This window comes from Stegodyphus dumicola, chromosome 1, assembly GCF_044657685.1.
Source record: "Stegodyphus dumicola isolate Sdum_Otavi_A_Nest chromosome 1, ASM4465768v1".
NCBI lineage: Eukaryota > Metazoa > Arthropoda > Arachnida > Araneae > Eresidae > Stegodyphus > Stegodyphus dumicola.
In genome coordinates this window covers 57,066,412-57,088,190 of record NC_140768.1, presented here as the reverse complement: position 1 = coordinate 57,088,190, position 21,779 = coordinate 57,066,412, and the positions used below count along the sequence as shown (strand labels likewise).

Here is a 21,779-nt window from a genome sequence, read left to right as displayed (position 1 = left end):
CAAATAAATGTTCAAAACCTTCTTTTCCTAAATCCTTGTAAGATTTCCAGCCATTCGAAAAAAATAGTTGTACAATACTCAATCCACTCTTTAATACACTTCATCAGCATTTCCTTACTTCTATCATGCACAGCCACTAAAATTAATCTCCCAAACCCTCTTGCAACCACATGTCTCATTGCAACATAGGCCATTTCAAAACATGCATGACACAAACCAACGAGCAATTAAACGAATCCACCAAAGAAGTATTCAACGTCAAAAGGGTTGCCATACAACATGCAATCGCACCAAAACCTAGCACAGAACACATATTGCCACATTTGGTGATCTTAGGGCGCTTATAAAAGTAGAGACAAAATTTTTATTGCCAGATAAATCACTGTAAGGACCATTTTCAAAAGTCTCTTCCTATTTCACGCAACAAATATGAAAAGTATGTTCAGAATGTAAACAAACCAACTCTAAGCTAGGTTTAATTTGTAATTCAATGTCTGAAAAAGTGTGGATAAATGCATTCTAAACACATATAAACTCACATTTAGTATCAAAGAAAAACGTACATTCCAAACTAATGATTTAAAAAATTTGCTGATTCATGATCCATGATTACTATAAAAGGAAAATTATGCAGAAAATGTTAAATAACTTTTATAATAAAATAGCTTCTTTAATCAAAATATGTTGTGAATATAGTGTAGTTTAAAAAGTTTATCTGTATATTTATTTTGGGAAAAAATACCTTTAAATTTACCATGCTGAAATTTCTGAAAATCAGAATTTTATTTGCTTACATCCAAATTTGAATACAGATTGCTGTTCATGAATTATTGTAATTCTACTTCACTAAATTCCCTTATTTAAAGTATGAGTGCCACAGGTAAAAGTATAAGAAGGCAAGGCACCATAATTTCACCATTGGTTAGACAAGTGTAGTTCCGTGTACAGCTTGTGCAGTTTTGCAGGAGAACATCCCAGGGGCAGTCTGATGGTCTCCCACTCCAATTCCCATACATAAAATTGGGGGACTCACCAACCTGATTTTCAGCTCACTGTGTTTTATAAGTGCCTCTGTGCTGCACAGACATTGTACACTTAACAAACATATGTGGCTTTTCTGGGATTCAAACACAGGCCCATTGGAATGGCACTCAATCAGAAAGGGCCTCTCTCTATATTGGCTGGGCAGCTCTATGTATAGGGCGGTATAACAAAAACCTAGCTTTTGCAATACAAAACTCTTATCATTAAGAAAATTTCTTCAGTGTGGCAGCAAAAGTGTTGGTCAAGTCCTTATTAGCAGAGAAAAGATTTTAGTGCATGGGTATTGACCAATTCCTATCAGTTTTATGAAAACACTGATGATAACCAGAATTGAGCATAATTCTTATAACAGCGCAACTGATTAATAATTGCAATTACGATGTAATTCATATATAAGTAATTCAATTACATTGTAATGGCAACTACTTGTAATTACAATTTTATTATAATTGCAGTTGCAGTTATAGCAGTTACATTGTTATTATGATTTGAAATCTTTCAGTTACAATGTAATTGTAATTATAAATCTGCCAACTACAATTCATTCGATGTGAATGCAATTTAATTAAAAATGATACATGCAGTTGATCCAGTTATGATGTAATTTAAGTGGACAATTTAAAATGACAATTACAACTATGATAAAATTATAGCCACAGTTATACTGTATATGTACATTGAGTAGAATTACAGTGCAATTACAATTAAATTTGTTAGTACCTGCAGTTTATTATACCTTGAAGGAGGAACATTATTCTTATTTATGATATAAAATATTATCATTTGAAAATAAAATTTGTAAACCTGATCATGCTTCTAAAATTGATAAAAAGAAGATGAATTTAAATAATCTAGAAGCAGCTTTCAAGAAGTGCTGTAAGTGCACAAAATATAAGATCTTAATTAAATTTTCACTTTCCCTCACACATAGCAGTTTCGTAAAATGTTGTCCTTTGGCAAAGCATTTAATTTCTCTTTAAAATTTAAGCTATCTCTTATTGACTGAACAAAGTTCTGATTCATTGTACTTATTTTATGGTTAAACTTTACTTAATGCAGCTATAATTGCAGTTATAACATAATGGCTTTTAGAATTACAGCATAACTGCAAAAGCAATTAAATCTTTGGATTAGCAATAACTGACTTTTCCTAAGTAAGGATTGATCAATTAGGGTTCAAATTCCAGTGAGCAATCTAAATGTTTGGCTATCTTAGTCTTCCTTCCATAAATACAGATAATTTTCCCTTAAAAATTCCTCCAGGAAGACATCCTTACTCTCTTATATGCTTTGGGGCAATCAATTAAATAAACAATCAAGTCATACTTTTGCTTAACTTATGTAATTGTAAAAAATGTAACTACTTATTTTTATCCAAAATATTTCCCGCATAAGCAATTTGCTTGCAGCAAAGCTAGCTCTGACTATTTATTGCAAATATGCTTTATATTTGATAAAAGCCTAAATCATAGTTAATGCTATTACTAGAAGTTACTGTTCACACATTATTTAGGTAGGGTGGTCTTAGAATAATGGCCTATTTCATAGTTAATATCAATATTGCAAGTTGGACTTCACTCAATAATTATGTAGGTTGGTCTCGGATGGAATATTAAGTCAATTTTCACCACCTGCATTCACCATCCACTAGCGGCAGCTGAGCTAACATTATTAGTTTGATCCTGGTTTAAATCTTGCCGAAATGGGCTGGCTGGATATGCCTTTTTGTGGTTTTATCCACTGTAATGTGAGTATTAGCCAGTTTCCTTAAAAACGTTCTCTGCACAAGTAGCTTTATTCTTAGGCAGATAGCCTATGTGTGCTTTACTGTAATCCATATAACCTAATCTTCTACCAGAACTATCATCTACAGACACTTAACAAAACTATAAAACTATGTTTGTTTATTTTTGCCTATTAATAAAACTATGCTTGTTCTTCTTTTTTTTTTTTTTTTTTTTTTTTTTTTTTTTTTACGTAAAGCTGTGGAAAATAGATCATATAGATGTAATCACCTGTAAGTAAATAATGTTTTTAACTTTTTATTGAAAATATTTGTTGTATTTAATAATAAGCTGTTTGAAACCAATACCGAGGATTTTAATACACAAAGCAGTTATGCAGGATAATTATGGATATTAGTCATGTTCCAGCTGAGGTAGAAAAATTCAATTCAGATGGGAAAACTAAATGAAGTTTCTGTGATTTATTTCCTATGTATATTAAAAAAAAAAAGTTCTCTTAACAAATCATTCACAAAGGTATTTCTTTCCATAGGCGAACAGTTTTTGTTTGCTTTCCCTGGATCAAACAATTGTTTAACAAAGCTGTGCATATTCAGTTCTGTATGAAACATCTGAAATTAATTCCTGGAAATACGTTCTGCTTTAACTGTATTTCTTTTACATATTTACTGAAAATATGTGTAGTATTTAACAAAGGTTAGGATAATTTATGTTGTTATTGCAAGCTGCAGTACGTACAAAAATTAAGCAGGATGTGATTCTAGATGAAATTCCCTCATAGTTTTTGTACATACAATTATCCATTTGTATTATTTAACAATTTGATATCCAAAATGGGGAACTATTTTGGATTTGCTGTCATTTACTGTAATTTTCAATTATGATCACAATTTTCCTAGGCTATATGTAACTGAAATTATCAGGGGCACTTGCTTTCTCAATTTAATTAAATTTCATTAGAGTATGCAGATTTCACCATGACAATGTTATTATAATAACAATTTAATTGCAATTCCATTACAATTGTAATTGTAAAAGCAATTACTTTCTTACTGCTATTACAAAGTAATTGCATAATATAATTACAATTACATGCTCTAGTTACAATTGCATTTTGCCCAACTCTTAGTAATAACATGTTAATAACATAGTTTACTGTAACAGCCTGTAACAGCCACAATTAACTGTACGTGCACAACAGTAAATAAATTACATTGCAGTCATGAATGTGTTTCTTTTCTTTCTAATAAATTTTCTTGTTTTATTCTTATGAATTACTTGTACATATTAATACTAAATTTTTATTGTGTGCTTTCAGTAGTGATATATAATTTCTCTGTAGTGTTTAGGAACTGAGCAGGTATTTGGATTTATACATAATTATGAAGTTGGGTGACAAAAAGATGAAGAAAAAGCAAATAGAACAGAATTAGAGGCATTGTTGACAGTAGAGAGTTAGGATTGTACTTGATTGCAAAAACTAATTAGATATTTATTGGCTAACCAAAATGCAAAAATGATGAATAATGAAACACTTCTTTTTAAGGGTATAAAAATTTTAGGGGGAAAAATCCCTCTCAATAATAACATTTGTTTTGTTTCATTAAAATTTTTTCTCAACATAACTAATTTAAGCAGTTTCATTTTTTTCATTTTACATGTTAATACTTATTCTTTGATTTTGTAGAGGCACATAATTTCCTGTTGAGTTACTAAGTTTCATTGTTAAAGTCCTGTAATTCTCATGTCGAGAATTCCCATTACCTAATTCAAATCTTTCCATTTCCAATAACTCTTTATCACTTTCTTCACAACTGAAGCAGTATTTTCTAGGTTTAAAACCACAATATAGGTTTTGCCATCTGTTGACTCATGATTGGGGCAATATCATCGTGATAATTATATCATCGCCATTTAGCATTTCTTTGCATTTTCTTCTTATACTGTATTAATTGGAAAATTTTGCAATACTTTTTGTGGCCAAGATGTTGTGTATTTGCTTGCCACCATGCTTTTTTTCCTCGATACAGCTGTATTTTTTATTTGAAGAAAGTTTCTCCCCCCCCCCCAGAATGGATTTTTATGTTTTGGGATTTGCCATGAGATGCACAAGTAGCTATTTTATTTCTTCAAGTAAAGGTATGCTGCACTAAGAAAGACTTAGAATAACTGCCTTGGGAAATTAAAATGTGATTCAAAGCAAAAATGGTAGAATATATTGCTGTTTTAGCTTATTAGACTTTGCAGTCCTAATTCATTGATGACTGGGGCACTGTCATCACAATTTAACACTTCAATTATATAATCTTCATTTAACATTTCTTCACATGTTCTTTAAAATTAAAAAAAAAAAAAAAAAAAAGTGTTTTGTACTTCTGACAATATTCGAAAGTCTTGAAGTTTGTGGCTGTTGTTGTCATGAAATGTGGTATCTGGGTATAAACAGGCCTGCTCCAACATTTTTGGCACCATAGATTATTACTGCAGTTGGTGTCCCATACAAATAAAACATGTTTAATAATTGAAATTTGAATGTACTTGTATTTTATTGGTGCTACTGAGAACAATATAATTGGCTCTTTTCAAAAAACGGCCTTGTAGGTCTCTGTCATTAGGCAAACATTTATAAAAAAATATTTACAGACCTACCCTCTCATGACCCTGCATGGCAGATTTTATATTAAAGTATTTCATGAATTTTAGGTCTATCTTGCTGCTGCATTGAGTTTAAAAAGGCTACTTTATATCTGCAGTTCAGTGCATGCAAAATTCTGTTATTCATTAGCTGATTGATGGATATAAAGATTCAAAGAGAGTAAAATTTAGATGTTGTCTTTTGCTAAAACTTTAATTTTGATAAGCTAACAGTGATAATAGACTGAACAAAATAATAAGTTTGATCAAATAGAAAGTTAAGGAAAATTACATTTTTCAATGTTAGACGAGTCTAAGTTAATTCTTTCTCCTCCTCTACTATGTCAATAAAAGGGAAGCAGTATTATATGCAACATTCCACTCCAAGCAAATATTGATTTTTAGGGTTCATTTATTTTGTACATTACCATTTGAGAGACAGAAATGAAAATGTAGTTTACTAACTAGCAGGTCTTAAAACCAAAACAACATACAGGATAAGCTCTCCTTCCAAAGGCATTAATCAGACTAAAAATCAATTTACTGCACACTTGTTTTTGTTTGAGTATCATATTATCCATTTGTACATTATATGAGAAAAAGGGAGTAATGATAATAGTAATAAAGTTCAGGTAATAGATCATTCTGGTTACTGGGCATCTGAATTTTGAACTTTGGGCTGTGATTTCATCAATGCCATAATTAACAAAAATTCACAGTGTTACTGTTCATGAAGTGATGAATGCTTTAAAATTTTTTTGAACAACTGTGCACAATTATCTTTGAAACTTGATTATGTCAATTAGTCTGGAGCATGAGTTAAATATTAACTGGGAGAGAGAATAATTTTTGAAAAGTTACTGGAGATGTATCTTAGATACTCTATGATAATGTTATCCATAAAGCCTTTGGATCCAGTTATAAGCTTTTAACTGAGACAAAGTCCACTTCTCACCTGAAGAAAGTTTTAATATCAATTTAACAGATGGCTGCCATGAACTGCTTCCACAGAGTGAAAGAATTCAATAAAATACTGCTACTAATTGGATAAACTAAAAAGAAACAATCAGGACAACATTAATGAAGAGATGAGGTGTTGCTTGCCAGCATTATGTGTTAAACCTAATGTGTTTGGCATTTGAAACAAATTGTTAACAGGTAAACAAATCATTTATTGAAATGTTCTGTCTCATCTTTACTCTGTAGGTATTGCTCCATTTGGTTATTTTCTGTTTCTTTTATTAAAGAATTATGCCTGCTGTAAAAGATATACCTCGGTTAAAATCATGAAATAAAAATGCATTTAAAATGGTAGAATTTTAAATGCATTTTTATTTCATGATTTTAACCGAGGTTTCATTTGATTGGAAAAAAAGGGAGGGAATGCATTATGAAACTTTGAAACTTTTGGAGATACAAATGTGATAGAGCAGACTGCATCAGTAATAAAACTATAAATTTTAAAATATTGTGCATTCTTTTTTTACTTATAAAATGAAACCAAAAAAAACTTTAGGATCACATAATTTAAGAGAAAGAGTAACTAATGTTGATTTACTACCAAAAGGGGTGACTGGTCTGTGACTAAGAAATCTATGTAAATGATCATATTTCAGCATTTTCTGTAAATATCTGTAGTATTAATTCTTTGAAATGCAAACCCTTCACTAACTTGTATCCTTAAATACCGAACCCCCTGAAATACTTTTCCAGTTTCACAACAGTTTCCTCCCTTCCCTGCCCATTAATGCAGAAATAGGTGTGAGGATTTCGAATGACATCCTTTCTACTTTCTAATAAAGATTCCATTAGCCTTTGACCCTGTTCTTTATAAACGTATTCTGAAGGACAAACTAGCAAGATTCTCTGGCTTTAAGATCACGACTGAAATTTTGCTTACTTCCGTTATTTTTATATGAAGGAATAAATTGATTAAAAATAAATATAATCCTTAAATTTTTAAACAGCAACAAAATTCTATTTAAAGATTTATGGTAAAATAGCTGTGGTTTAAAGAGTAGATATTTTATCATAATTCTGATAAGTACCGAAATATTTCTGGGTTTTTAAAAAAGATATAAAAATGGATCCCAATAAGCAAAATTATGTATATTATTATTATCACATGTAATGTAAATACGAGCCAATTTCCATTGGGAAAATCACGCCCATGCCTTTGCCAGTCCTCAAGCAGAAACCTCTTGTGTTTTGCCATATGCAATAGATACCTTACACCCCATGATAAATGTAATATAAATAAATAATTTTCCTTTTTTAAATTTCATTTTTACAGGAATTTCTTGTTTTTTCTTTTATTGAATGGAGGATTAAGATTTCTCTTCATGTACTTTCTTTCTTTGCACGTTAAGTTGCTAATTTTTAGTTAAACTGATGCGTTATTTGACTTTGTTTTTCCTTTTCCAAAAATAATGAGGGTCTTTGCATTTGTTGATCAGTTGTTTGATCCCATCTTTGTGAGGAATAAACCTTAGTTTATAGTCTTTTTTTATGATCTTATATATCGTATGAGTTTAAAGCACATTTATAAATGCTATTGGTTTTCCATGTTTTTTTATATATATATAGTCATATATGTATATTATTATTTCTGCATATGTTATAGATAAATAAGCATATGCATATTCTCACTAATATAAATTTGTGGGTAGATATATGCATACATTAATGTGTTGCCTATATAAATGTGTCTATGATTAAATACACAGTGCTGTTCATAGACATCGTTCTGTATATGAACACCACTATGTATATAAACATAGTGCTCTTGCACATTTATACATGTTTTTGTGTTGATGCAATAATGTTTTCACCTTTTTGAAATCAGGTACTGTTTTGTAATTGGAACCAGATTGGAAATATATGCACGTGTGTATGTATATGCATATATGTATATACACACATACATTCGTACTTGCATATATACATGCATACATGAACACACACATCTATTCATACATACATTTCTGAATACAGATCTGTACCTGAAATTTTATGACCTTGAAAAGTGCCTTTTTTTTTGTATTTTAGTAACTGAAATCTGAAGCCTAAAAGCACGATTTGCGCAAGCGCATTTGGCATATATCACACTCCTAAGAACTTTCAATATATCTCTTCAAGTTTGTCTTTTTTCCTTATTCTTTACATCAAACACAAGTGCGTTTTTGACGATTAATTTTTTGATGTACTAGGTGAAAATATGCCTGAAATTCGTTTTCGAAACGAATTCTGCAATGCAAATTCTTGAATCAATTCTAATTTGAAGTTGTATAGCTGCTTTGGTCGCCTTTGGATTACATAATTAATCATTCTATGAAATATAAAGGCATCTATGACTACTGTGTGTAAAAAAAACCAAAATATGCATATCCACCATTTTGAGAATTTTCTAGAAGCTGAGCAATATTTTTGGCATTGATCTGCTAAATCTACACCTCCTGTATTTTTATTGTACTTGACACATGTTGGTGGGCATAGTGCTATATGTTTTTCGGAGCCTTTTTTTCTTGTAGTAAAACATGGTTCATTTTTACAGTTTGTGGGAATGATACGTGTCAATTTTTTATCAAGCAAGAGTGATTAAAGTAAATTTGGCAGGCTTTTGCATTGCATAACTACGCTGTCATATTGATTTCCAAGCTTCATTTGCTTGATGTTTTCGGGCATGTTTTTTTTATTTGTCATTACGGTTCCACATGATAATTGTCCAGATTTGTATAACTCGGACATCAAGTCTACGCTGGTTAAAAATCTGTCATAATAGATTTCATGGCCTTTGTTTTCAAGTGCTTTTATTAAATAAATAACTACATCATATCTTAAACCCTTTCCTAACCGTGGTATCTGATCCTTTTTACCACAATAAAGTTCAAAGTAATAAGTATATCCTAAGCGAGATGTTCAGAGCATCCATATTTTTAATCCGTGTTTAGCTGGTTTCATATGCATATATTGCACGATGCCTAATCTACCTTTAAATTTAATTAGTGCTTTTGTCAATTGATACTTTAGCGTAAGGCGCAAAATGTTGCTGAAGTTTGTTTCTTAAATATGAAATGACGGGCTGTAATTTTTGTGCATACGTAAAGTTCTTTTCGCTATTTTTATATTCGGTTTCCCTATCTGACAAATGAAAATAATGCTTGACTTCCAAAAATTTCTGCTCATCATTTTATTTCCAAGTATTGCGTTATTTGATCAATAATTACTTGTGCTTGGTAATTTTACAATACTCATTATAAGAAGGATTGTAATGAATGCACGTATTTCTTTTATTAAAAAAAATTTAAATTCATGATCAACAGTGCCATGCTTTCTTGCACAGAATTCAGCGTGAGAATTAATTCACAAGTTTCATCCATAAAAAACAAGCACCAACAGGTAAATTATGAATTGGTCCCAAAAAGCTGTTAAATGGGGACAAAATTATGGCATCATTGTTAACGTTAGTAGGTCAGGTTTTTGCTGGATTTTCTGTTACAATTTTCTGAAACATCTGCTTTCAGATGTGCTCTATGCTTATCTTCATCTTCTGCTATAAATGATTCTTCATTATCATTTATTTCATTTTCTGTTTCTTTCCTGTCGCTGTCTTCTGATTCCAAATCTGACTCATCATTAAAAAGAATAGCCTCAATTTCTTTCCTTGTTGAGTTAAATGCACAGTCTAAAGATAAGAAACTCCTTAGGACAAGCTGTCTCAGTAAACTGATACAATGCATTTGGGGAAACTGCACCTGCTACTGCATATCTTAGGGGGAGGGAAGAAAACAAGATAGCAATCTCGAGTGGTTGTGGTCATCTGAATGAACGGTTGTGTGGGGCAATTTGGTCATCCAAGAGTTAAATATTTCTGTAAAATACATTCATACAACAATTTAGAAAAGTGTTGACAGAACCAGCCATAAAATTTTGCATTTTTGAAAGAGTGAATATTTTATAAAATTCATTATCCCATAGTAAAAACTGTGAATTTAAAATAAATTTTAAAGTTTTTGGTAAATTAAATTTTATAGGTCTCTTTTTCCGATGAATGTGTAAAAGAAAATTTATTTATTATCATTTAATTTTTGCAAAATCTCCAAAAAATCTTATAGTAACACTTCAGTAATTTTGGATTTTCTAAAATGCTGTACATAATTGTAAATTTATAATAACTGGTGCTTACGTATTATCCCATTGAGTCATAAAATTTAGTGGAGACCCTGCCAAAAGTGCATCAATTGTTTGTGCAGAATTCTGATGAAACAGAACCTCTTTATTTAATAAACAATCAATATTTAACCTGCTTCTTTTTTGCATTCCGTAAAAAGGCTTTTGTCAGTTTCTTCTATTTTGTTAGGCCCTCCAGTTTTACCAGAAGCTCTCTTTAGAACAGAATGTACAAACTTCCCACCATCTGGTGCTGTTTTGTCAGTCATATTCAGCTAACTGTATCACGTGCACACCTTTTTTATGGTAAAATCCCATAACTCTGAAAATAATCTGCTGCTTACAGTTTTGTAGAAAGCAGATCTATAATTTTAATCATTTTCTTTTCAAAATGTAAGGTAAAAATACAGCAATAATAGTTAATTTATATCTTTGCTCATAAAAAAATGTGGCTTACTGATATTCAATCAGGATTATATCAAATGAAAGTGGATATTATGAGTATTGCCAGTGTGCTTACACATAACTGGTATCTAAATGGCGCTGTTTGGTGACACTTTTGCAGTCAATAGAATAATAAGTATGTACCTAATAATCATTGTATGACATGTACTTGGTTTTGCCTTTACAGTATTTATGTTTAAATTCATATGATATTTGCACTGTTTTGGGCAGGTTTTCAAAACACTCGATTTTTAAGATCGTAAAGCAAGATTAATTTTTTTCTCTGCTATATTTTATCAGTAATTTATTTTAGAAATGCAGAAGTAATGGAATTTTATATTCTAAATTGTATTTAAATTAATTTCACTGAAGATGCATAGAATTTTTGATTTAGGGGCATTTAGGCTTCTATTATTATCTATACAAGTTTTGTACAAGGTAATATAAATTTCTTGGTATTGTTCTGTTATCAGGACTCGATCTAGAAATATATTGTATGCATGCATGTACATATGTAAGCATGAGTGTGTATGTGAATGTACATATGTAAGCATGAGTGTGTATACATATACACATATATGTATATACATTCATTCACGTGCATATATTTATACATTTCTAAATCCGGTCCTGATAACAGAACAGTACCAAATTTAAATTTGTTTATATATATATATATATATTGATTGGTATGGTTTTATAATGATGAATTTCTTTCCCTTCCATGTGCTGTTTCTTCTGTCTAGTCATAACGGTAAGTGCCAATTAAATTGATATTTAAAAAATATATGATTTTCTGTTGTTTTGATTTGTTTTTGTGATGTGTAAAAGTAAAATTAAGAAATTGTTTAATAAATAATTTGGGTATATTATAAATAATTATTAAATTTAAGAACTGAACCGTGTATTTAAAAATGTATGATACAAGTAACTTAAAACCTTTTAAATTTGTAATTTCTATGAATAAGTCGTAAAAGCTTTTTTATGTCTTGTAGATTTAAAAAAATGCAATTGAGATGCATATACTTTTTACTTTGCAGTAAATAATATTATTTTGGGTATTTTTAATTAGCAACATTACCTCAAAAAGCTGCCAATGTGTTAAATGAAATAATTCGTGTGGTAACTATTGTTTTAATCTTTCAAAATTGCTGTTGGCTGGTTTTTCTTAAATTAATAATCATATTATTTACTGAATCTTTGTAGTTTGGTATTAAAGCCTTCGTGAGGTGATATTGCTTATGAGAAGTACTGTATTTGTTCATATTTTTATATAATGATTCAATTTTACATGCAAATTACTGTTTATGAAAAGAAATAATTTTATCTTGGTTCTGTACGAAAAGAATGCATTATATTCTTCATTGTGTTAAGTTGAACTTGAGTGTTCATTTTGAATTCCATTCTAATGTTTAATCCATGCATTATCTTATATGGTCCACCCCCCCAAAAAAAAAGACATGTAAAGAAGAAGTTACTTAATTGTAATGAAATTTCCTATATGGATACCTTTCAATCCAAAATTAAAATGGTTAAATTTAGGCAATCAGTGAATAAATATTTAGAGCTCCAGAGCATTGCAACTGAGCATTTAGATGGTGTATGGACAAAGAGAAATTCCGATTGTAGAATAAATTTCTATTAAAATTTTATTCCTATCTGTTTATTTTTACTGTAGCTGCCAGCAATGATCCAGTTTTGCAAATGAATCCATGCACAGTCTGAGTATATGTGACTAGTTTAGAATGAATTTGTATTCGACCGAAAGGTCAGATCGAAGGATTGCTCAGTCTTTGGGTTGGAATGATGATGTATGCAGGAATGATTGAGATACGGCAAAGCACATTGTGAGAAGGCAGAAACCAATTTATGGAGATACGGAATAGGAAGACAACGATCATTTGAGTAGCTGCTGCAAACAGATGATTCATCATTTTCAGCAATGTGATTGGGACTTGACATGTGATTGAGACACCAGTTATACATATCAGAGTTGTCTGTCAATGAACCACAAGGACTATTGATTGGCAACTCAGAAAATGGGATCTATACTCACCGTTCCCATTTCACTGAATATTCCTTTGCTGTGCACACCAATAAGTTTAATTGCAGTGGTGCTGAAATCATGTGACTTGGAATCTTACTGGCTAGAATAGAATTGTCTTCAGTGATGAGTTCTGCTTTTCCTTATTATCATTCTTCATACAGCCCAACATCAAGGAATGGTTTCAGGGGGTAATCTGCGGTGGCATTTCATTTGATAGTCAGACCCTTTTGGTTGTTATCCATGACATCCACACAGCATGGAGGTATGATGATAATATTCTATGGTGTATTGTATTACTTTTACTTTTGAGGGGTTCTAGCTTACATTTCAACAGGATAATGGCCAGCTGCATATGCAATAATTTCTACTGATTGCTTTCACACTTGTCAAACACTTTCCTTACCAGCCAGACTGTCAGACATAAACTTTAAAAACAGTTTTTTTCTGTGTGGGGTAGTGAGTTTGAATCAATTTTACCCTCTGCATGTTCACGCATTTTGCAATCATTTTACATTATGAATCTGACTGAGTATGAATGGAAGCAGCAGAGGCAGCAAGATCTGCTCACAAGTACTTCTACAGACATTGAAATTGTTGGCATATGCAGTCGTCAAGCAGGAAAAGAATTTGATAGGTAAGAAGAAGAAAGAAATTATATGAAATGTTTTGAAAAAGTAGTTAATAATATTCAAAAAGTGTATTGCATTTCTAAGTATTGTACTCTTGAAGAAAAACTAGAACCATTTTGCGGAACATGCTATATCTGTCAGTTCTATTTTATTTTCTTCAGTTAAAGTTTTCAGCTGAAGTTCTGTGAATTTGGAAGCTTTACACATTGTAATACATTTCTGCAATGTTAATTTATCTTCCCTTAATGGTCTGTCTTTAAGATTTTTATTTAAAATTCCACTTACTATTCTATATCTATAATATAAACTTATTTAATTCTGCAAATCCACAGTTACTAAATTTCTTTAACTGTGTTAAAAAATCATTATTCACCTACATGTTGTGTTGAGAGAAAAATATATGTCCAACAACACTTTCGTTTTCTTTTGGGTATGCAGCAATTTTCCAAAGCTTCAATTTCTTTGTCAACATTCTTCTTATCTTCTTCACTTAAATTAAAAGTATTAAACTTTTAACCACTGGTTTCTAATATATCAATCTGGAATTTTTGTTTCCATTTCCCAAGTTCCTGTCCACTTGGATTCTTTCAAATTTACATTATATGGTGGCTTTAATCCATCTATTTTTAATTTAAGACTTTTTATAATAATTTATATATATACATATTTTTAGCCACTTCAAATCACAATAAACAAGGCACCAGCCAGGAAGTTTAATTTCACTATAAACAACTTCCCATCATATTTCAAAGTTTATAATATTTTTAAGTTTAAGCTTATAATATTTCAAAGTTTATTCACAAGTGACCATGGGTGGTTCTTTAAGAAAGTGGTGTTTTTTTTTTTTTTTTTTTTTTTTTTTAAGGACTGAGTCGTATAACATTTTTATATGTTATGGATATGTGCTAAAATTATGATTACCAGATCTACTAAAACATCATTTATTCTGCATTGCTACTCTAGTATTCTGTATTGCAGTTATGGTTAATGATAATAAAGTTACATAGATAGGGAAATTGTTGGTGTACACAGTCTTAAGCCAGAAAAGAATTTGATAGATAAGAAGAAAGAAATAATGCAAAATGTTTTTGAAAAAGTAGTTAATAATTTTTAAAAAAGTGTGTTGCATTTCTTCATTGTAGTATTGAGGAAAAATTAGAACCATTTTTCAAAGATGCCATTTTCACCAATACAATAAAAGCAAAACAGCGAAATATGTGTTGCATTTCTTCATTGTAGTATTGAGGAAAAATTAGAACCATTTTACAAAGATGCCAGTTTCACCAATACAATAAAAGCAAAACAGTGAAATATGGTATAAAAATTTTTGCACTGTTTAATTCATAAACTATATATAAATTCGACAGTCATTTGTCATGATTAAATTATTTGAAGAAACTTGCTGTTGACTTAGTAAAGGAACATCTTGATAGATCAGAGAGCACAAGTATACCACAGAGTATTAAAACTAACCCTAAAAGGAGTTTAATTTTTCTGATGACAGTCAAGCAAGTCTTTTGAATAAATCGCCAGCTCATCGTCAATACGAAGATTGTCCAAAGAAATTTGATAGAAAGGGTTCATCTGTATGTGATAGATATGATAAATCATTGTGCAAAACCTGTTCATTCACTACACATCGGAATTATTTTACAAAAGAAAGTGGCAAAAATGATTGTGGTGAATCAAATAGCTACTTTTTAGCATAACCAAGAAAATTAAATAAATCTACTAAATATGAATGCTCAATAGTGAAAGTTTAAGCCTTTTTGACTCAATTTTCCAAAACAAACACACGTTAAATATTATTAAATGTTTCAAAATGGTAGAAAACAAATGTTGCTAGTAGATATTTTGTGTACTTTCTGAAGCTATAATGAGTGGATATTGGTTCTGCTTTTCCATCACTACATAGTGATGTATATCATAAAAATAAGTTACAGCTTGTATTTTTAACAAAATTTCTCATTCTGTGCTCTGTATTCATTGAACTGTGGCCATGCTTACAAAATACACTAAATATCTCCTATACTTGAAATTATCACATGATTACCGTGATTGCAACTAAAGCCATAGTATATTATATGGATATTAATTATTTTTTCTGCAGAAGGAATGGAACGTGTAATGATTTAATAATTTTGCCAAAGGGCCCGATTTTGCATTCTAGAATATCAAGAATCGTAATAACTTTGAAACTGATCATGTGCATCAGTTTTAATATAGTAAGAGGCTAGAGGGAATTGCAGATGAAGAAATTGCATAAGTTACAAAGAAATATAATTGCAAGGGTGAATGGAAGTTATTTAGGTCATCATAATGGAGTCAGCATCAAATAAAAATTCTCTTAGGAGCTGAATGCAATATCAGCATCTGAAAGTTGCGGGTAGTGTACAACCATATATGCATAACGATACATTCCACATGACTGTGGTACTTATTAATATGCATAAATTTTATCTGCAAGTGCCATTCCAGAAGTGTCATTGCCAGTTTGTCTTCTTTGAACTCGTGAGGATGATTATAGGATTGAGACACAGATTATCACGTCATCAGTATTGTATTGTATTATGTGATGTTAAGGGACAATGTATATTCCAATACAAAACTTCAATTTAGATAGCTATTACAGTACGAAGTCTGAAATCTGGACGTCCATTATCCGGAATGATCTAAAATCTGGACCTCAAGACCACCACTGTTTTTTCTCATAGGCTTTATGCATGCACATTTGATTCCCTTTCTGCGCATAATAAAACATCTGGAGAGTCCTGATTATTAATTTCACTTCGACACTATATAAAATACCTTGTTATTGAAGAAACAATCATTTTATCATAAATTTGTGCTATCGGTAAGTTGGCTCCGTTGCTGTGTATCTGCTTGACTCATATCTGAAACAGAAACATTCCACATAGATAGATACATTGTTGATCTGACGCCAACCTGGCGAATCATTATTTATTATACTTTCCTTTCATCACCGCATGTTTATCAAAATATGACAACTTGTGCTGTCCCTCAATAAGGCTTAAGTATATGTGGGAATTTATTTAGAATTCTGATAAGCATTGAGCATGTGCAAGAAATAGACATAAGCATAATAAGTAATTTTTTTTTTTTTTCTCCCAATGGCAGATTGTGAGCAATTACGAATTTAACCCAGTCCATTAATCTATACAAGGCCGGATGTGGTAGTCTCTTTATTATGGAAGCACCTAATAGGTGGTGAGGTGCCCAATATAATAGAATAAATAACTAAGCTAATGCAATTCAGGCTTAATTGTCTTTGTGCAATAGAAGCAAGATAAAATTTTACGGAACAACTTGTCGTTAGTCGCCAAGCTCATGATGCATAGCCAAATATGTATAGTGAAGGATAGCTAAATTTCATGATTATAGCCGCTAATTTTAAAAGTTTTCGGATATCGCAAAACAAAGGTGAAATTTTCCAATTAACGGATTTTGTAAAGAAATGTGGAGAAGTGGTAGGTAATAAATGAAGATGATATAAAAAAGTTTTTCATTGTGATGACAATGCTTCTCAATCATCAATCAATTGATGAATGCCGAAATTTGTAGTATGGCTTTAGATCCATAAAATACCTCTACCGTTACTGAAGAAAGTGACAGAGAAGTTACTGAAAACGAGAAAATTTCGATTGACAAGTTAGTTAGAATTTTGCAAACAGCAGTTACAAGACTTCAACAATGTAACTGAACAAGAGATTATGCCTGTCTACAAAATTAAAAAGAAAGTATTACAAAATAACAAAGCAACTTAAACAACTTACATTGAAAGAAATGTTTAATAATGTAAACAAATATTAAGCTTTTTTTTTTTTTTGTAAATTTTGATACCCTTCAGATCATAAATACTTCATTATTTCATAAATCATGATTTCGTATTTTTAATTTATAATTTCTACATGCCATCCTACTAGATTTAAACTGATGATCTAATATCCGGAAAAATCCCAAATCCTGAATTGCCGAAGTCTCGACGAGTCCGGATTTCGGACTTTGTACTGTACTTATTTTAGGTGAAAAATATAATGTGCTATTCAGAACAGATTGTGCTTAGTTGGATAGTTAGGTTTATTGTGGCAAAATGGAACTAAATTATCTGCCTTTGGTTGGTTGGAAGACAATATAAAGAGATATGTCATATGGATTAGCCTTATGACTTTCTCTGTCATAAATACCATAGACGGTTATTGGGTGATGTAAAATAGACATAAGTCATGGATTTTACATCAATATCTCGAAGCTTATTTGCTGCCATTTGGCTTATTAAGTTCAGATTCCTCAGGGTATAAGCAGCACTTGGTGAAATCTGTGCTACATTGTGTTTAGGCCTTCCTCTGTAGCTAAAACAGACCAATGAAATATTAGGTAACTGGTTGCAATTTACTCAATAATATGTGTATAATTTAGTAGTGGTGTTGCAAATAAGTGTCATTCATCAAGCATAATGATTTTCTTCTAGTCTTTTAATGTCACTCATTTATTTTGAAAATTTTGTGTAATTTCTTATACAAGTTTTATATTATTTGTTAATTGCAATTAATATATAATTCAATCAATTACTACCTTTTTGTTGCAGAATCCAGATTATATGAAAAATAACTTTTTTATTAGCATTGAAACAATGCACAGTCCAGATGCTGGCGATCAAAAAAATGTGAGTGTTAAAATGAAATATTTTTACTTTTTAAGTGCAGCTCAATATAAACTTTTTAAATCTTTGAATTTCATGTTATAGGGCAAAATCATTTGGTATTTTTTAGGTATAATCTTGAAAACTTTATGTAGATGTTTTATTTTGACTTATTTCATATTATTTATATGACATGATTTCTCAAAATGAAGAAAATTTCATCATGTATTTTTGAAAATTATATGTTGGGGTATCTGGAAAACTCTGTAGTTTTTTATGATAAATACAAATGAAATGATACAGAAGCATAAAATTTTATTAAATCACATACATTTTATTCTATGACTTTTTATATTCTGTGTTTTTTCTATCTTTACGCAGCTGAAAACTTTCTTTTAAAAAAAAAATCATTAGGTTTATTCATAAAGGAGCTTAATGACATGCTGTTTTATGATCTCCAAACAAGTGAACTAAGACCATTCAGAGAGTTTTGAAGTAGCTTGAAAATACAAAGTTTTCAAGAGGGTAAAGTCTTATGAACATAAGGGGGACACAAAACATCCTATCCATACTCAATAAGTTTTTTTGTGACATTCGTCAAAATGTGGGGCTGAGCATTGGTATGATGGAAGACACATCAAGGATTGGTCAGTTCTGGGCACTTTACTTTGATACCTTATCATCAATTTACTCAATAATCCATTTCATTAGCATTACTTTAAAGTATCCACTTCTTATCTCCAGTAATGAGTTTATTTATTTTTCAGAAAAGAATTGCATAAAAAAACTCAAGCAAGCATATTACATATCTAGTCTTTTTTAAATGATCATGTACTGTACTGTATGGAATATTTATTTTGTCTGATAGTTTCCTGAGCTGTGTAACTTGGATTTTCAGCAGTACTTCTTTTAAAAGGGCCTTGTTTATAGGAAATGGTCTTCCAGAGCAGACATAATCTTTGAGGTTGAAATTTCTGCTCACGGATTTCTCAAGCTGTTCTCGAACTGTGTTGTCAGATACAAACCTGTGTTCGTATATAGCACAGATTTTATGAGCCGTCTGATAGTATTATTTTTTCTGTTTAATTAAATGAACAGAATATTAAAAAAAAATGAACGTTTGGGTTCTCCATTCCTAGCACTGTGCTGAAAAAATTTTATGCCGCAGCATACTAGAATCATGCAGTGCGAGTAGAAAAAAACTATTTAAACATCTGCAGCATGGTCACTTTTTTATTGGCACTAACAAAATAATTAGAAGAAAATGTGGATTTGAAAAATCACTGACATTTCCAGATGACCCAGTGTGAGTATATATTTTGTTATGTAGCGAAAAGCAGCAAAATATTTTTTAAACATAAATTAGATTCAAAATATTATTTAGCATTAAAAATTTGAATTTTGTGCCACTTAACCAAAAACAGAAAATTTTACTTCACTTAAGAATTGATAAATATGAATCAAATTTAGTGATTGCAAAATAGACATGCAGATTAAACATTCACTCTTTTAACCAGCTCATTACTAAGCTCTTGGACACCTTTATTTTACCAAGGGAAAGAAAATAACAGGGTTCGTAGCGGTCCTTACAAGTGCTTATAAGTCCTTATATTTGAAAATAAAATATAAAGGCCCTTATAGGTGCTTACTTTTTCTTTAAAGCCCTTATTTTTTTGTTTTTAGTGTTTATTTTTTGCTTTTAGTGCTTTTTTTTTTAATCCTTTGTTTTTAATGAACGCGCATTTTTTCCCCGTACCAAAGCCGAAACTAACTAAACAACTTTTCTTTCTTATATGCAACGTCAGATGGTGAATCATACTCCCGAAAATCGCTTTCCCCCCTTTCTCTGCATTACGTAACCTATGGTGCGCGCGAGAATTCCTCCCACACAAATACTAATTTCTATCAAGATTTTAATAATTTGCATTCTCGTTCTGCTTGGTCAGTTCATATTCGTGTTTATTATGATCGTTATGCTTATATTATGAGTATATGTATGAATATTTATTATAGTATAGTTGCAGTAACTGAAGTATAGATAAACTTCCAAAAATGGGTGTGTTTTTACACAGATTAGCTTTCTAAGGAATAATATTCGGAATGGCTTAAATAAAAGGAAAGTAATCAAATAGTCAAAATAATTTCATTTTCTTTGCCAATACATTATACAGTACGGAGGTTGGGAGTTTCTCCGCAAAATCTCTGATATTGAAGCAGCGGACCTTTTTTGGTCACTGTCCAATCTGGATTGAATAGGACTAAAAGTTTTTGCGGTCTACCCAACCCAAGCGAAGATTGATTCTATTCCGGAATTTAATACAGTCTGTTGAAAATTAGAATCAGAAACACCCCAGATTAGTAAGTCTCTTTCTTTTCCTTTATTTAGTTCTTTTTTCTTCGAATACCGGCAGGTGTTGATTCTGATTGCGTAATATCCCATATGGAAGAATTACGCCGCACGTATTGCGCAATAACGTTTGCGGTATTTTGCATTGATAATTAATTTTGATGTTCAGTCTGAGATTTGTTTATGCACACTTAAAAGAGTTTTACTGTGCTTTCTAAGCCGAATATTTCTCAGTTCCGTTGGTTTTTATATGATGCACATATCGAAATGTCAAAATAATTTATTTAGCTTAAATTTAAATCTAAAGAACAGCTACAATCTCCCCCACTCCTCTTTTTCCAGTTACTATCCGGAATATTCGGGAATTTCGAGTATGCGGGTTAGTTAAGCTTTTACTGTTAAAGGATGACTGAATGAAGCAATTTCCTGTGTTCTGATTTCAGAAATGTGCCTCTTTATTACTTAAATTACTTTGCTTGGGATATATGTTAAGGGAAAACTGTTATGCAATGAAAATTTAGAAAATGTTCAGAATTTTGATTTAAGTTAAATTATTTAAATATTAATATGAGTGGAAAAATAAATTGTATTTATTATTAGGTGCCAAACGAATACAATTAAAATGGCTTATTATTATTTATTTTCTATATTTTCAACTGAAATATCATCATTAAATTTTGTAATATAGTTTATTATTGCATAGTTTTTTTTCTCTCATTGTAAACTAATTCTGTAAATTGAACTGTCATTTAAAATTAAAAAAAAAAAAGTTAATTGTTTTCCATTGTTGAGGTAATGCTCATTCTCTTAATAAATATTGCATAGCTCATATTTTAAATTACAAGTCTAATTTTTCTTTAAAGGTTATGCAGTTGTGTATAATGTAATTAGACAGGTGCTTATTTTTTCCTTAAAATGTGCTTGAAAAGTGCTTATAGGTGCTTATTTTTTTTAACTAAAATGTGGCTATGAACCCTGAATAAGCAAATGCTAATATTATTTTCTGCTGTGTATCAAATCAAGTTGTGGAAGCCTGTTCTTGAGTAATTGGCTCACATGT

General features: G+C 30.7%; 1 protein-coding gene across 1 annotated transcript in view; it reads left to right on the top strand.

Annotated features, from left to right (window-relative positions):
- Positions 1 to 21,779, top strand: part of LOC118181944 (phosphatidylinositol transfer protein alpha isoform-like) — an 80,609-nt gene that overhangs the window by 23,405 nt on the left and 35,425 nt on the right. Inside the window, exons 5-6 of the mRNA XM_085815028.1 lie at positions 11,783 to 11,790; positions 18,319 to 18,396. Coding sequence (XP_085671154.1) covers positions 11,783 to 11,790; positions 18,319 to 18,396 — 86 coding nt within the window. The remainder of the gene's footprint in view (positions 1 to 11,782; positions 11,791 to 18,318; positions 18,397 to 21,779) is intronic.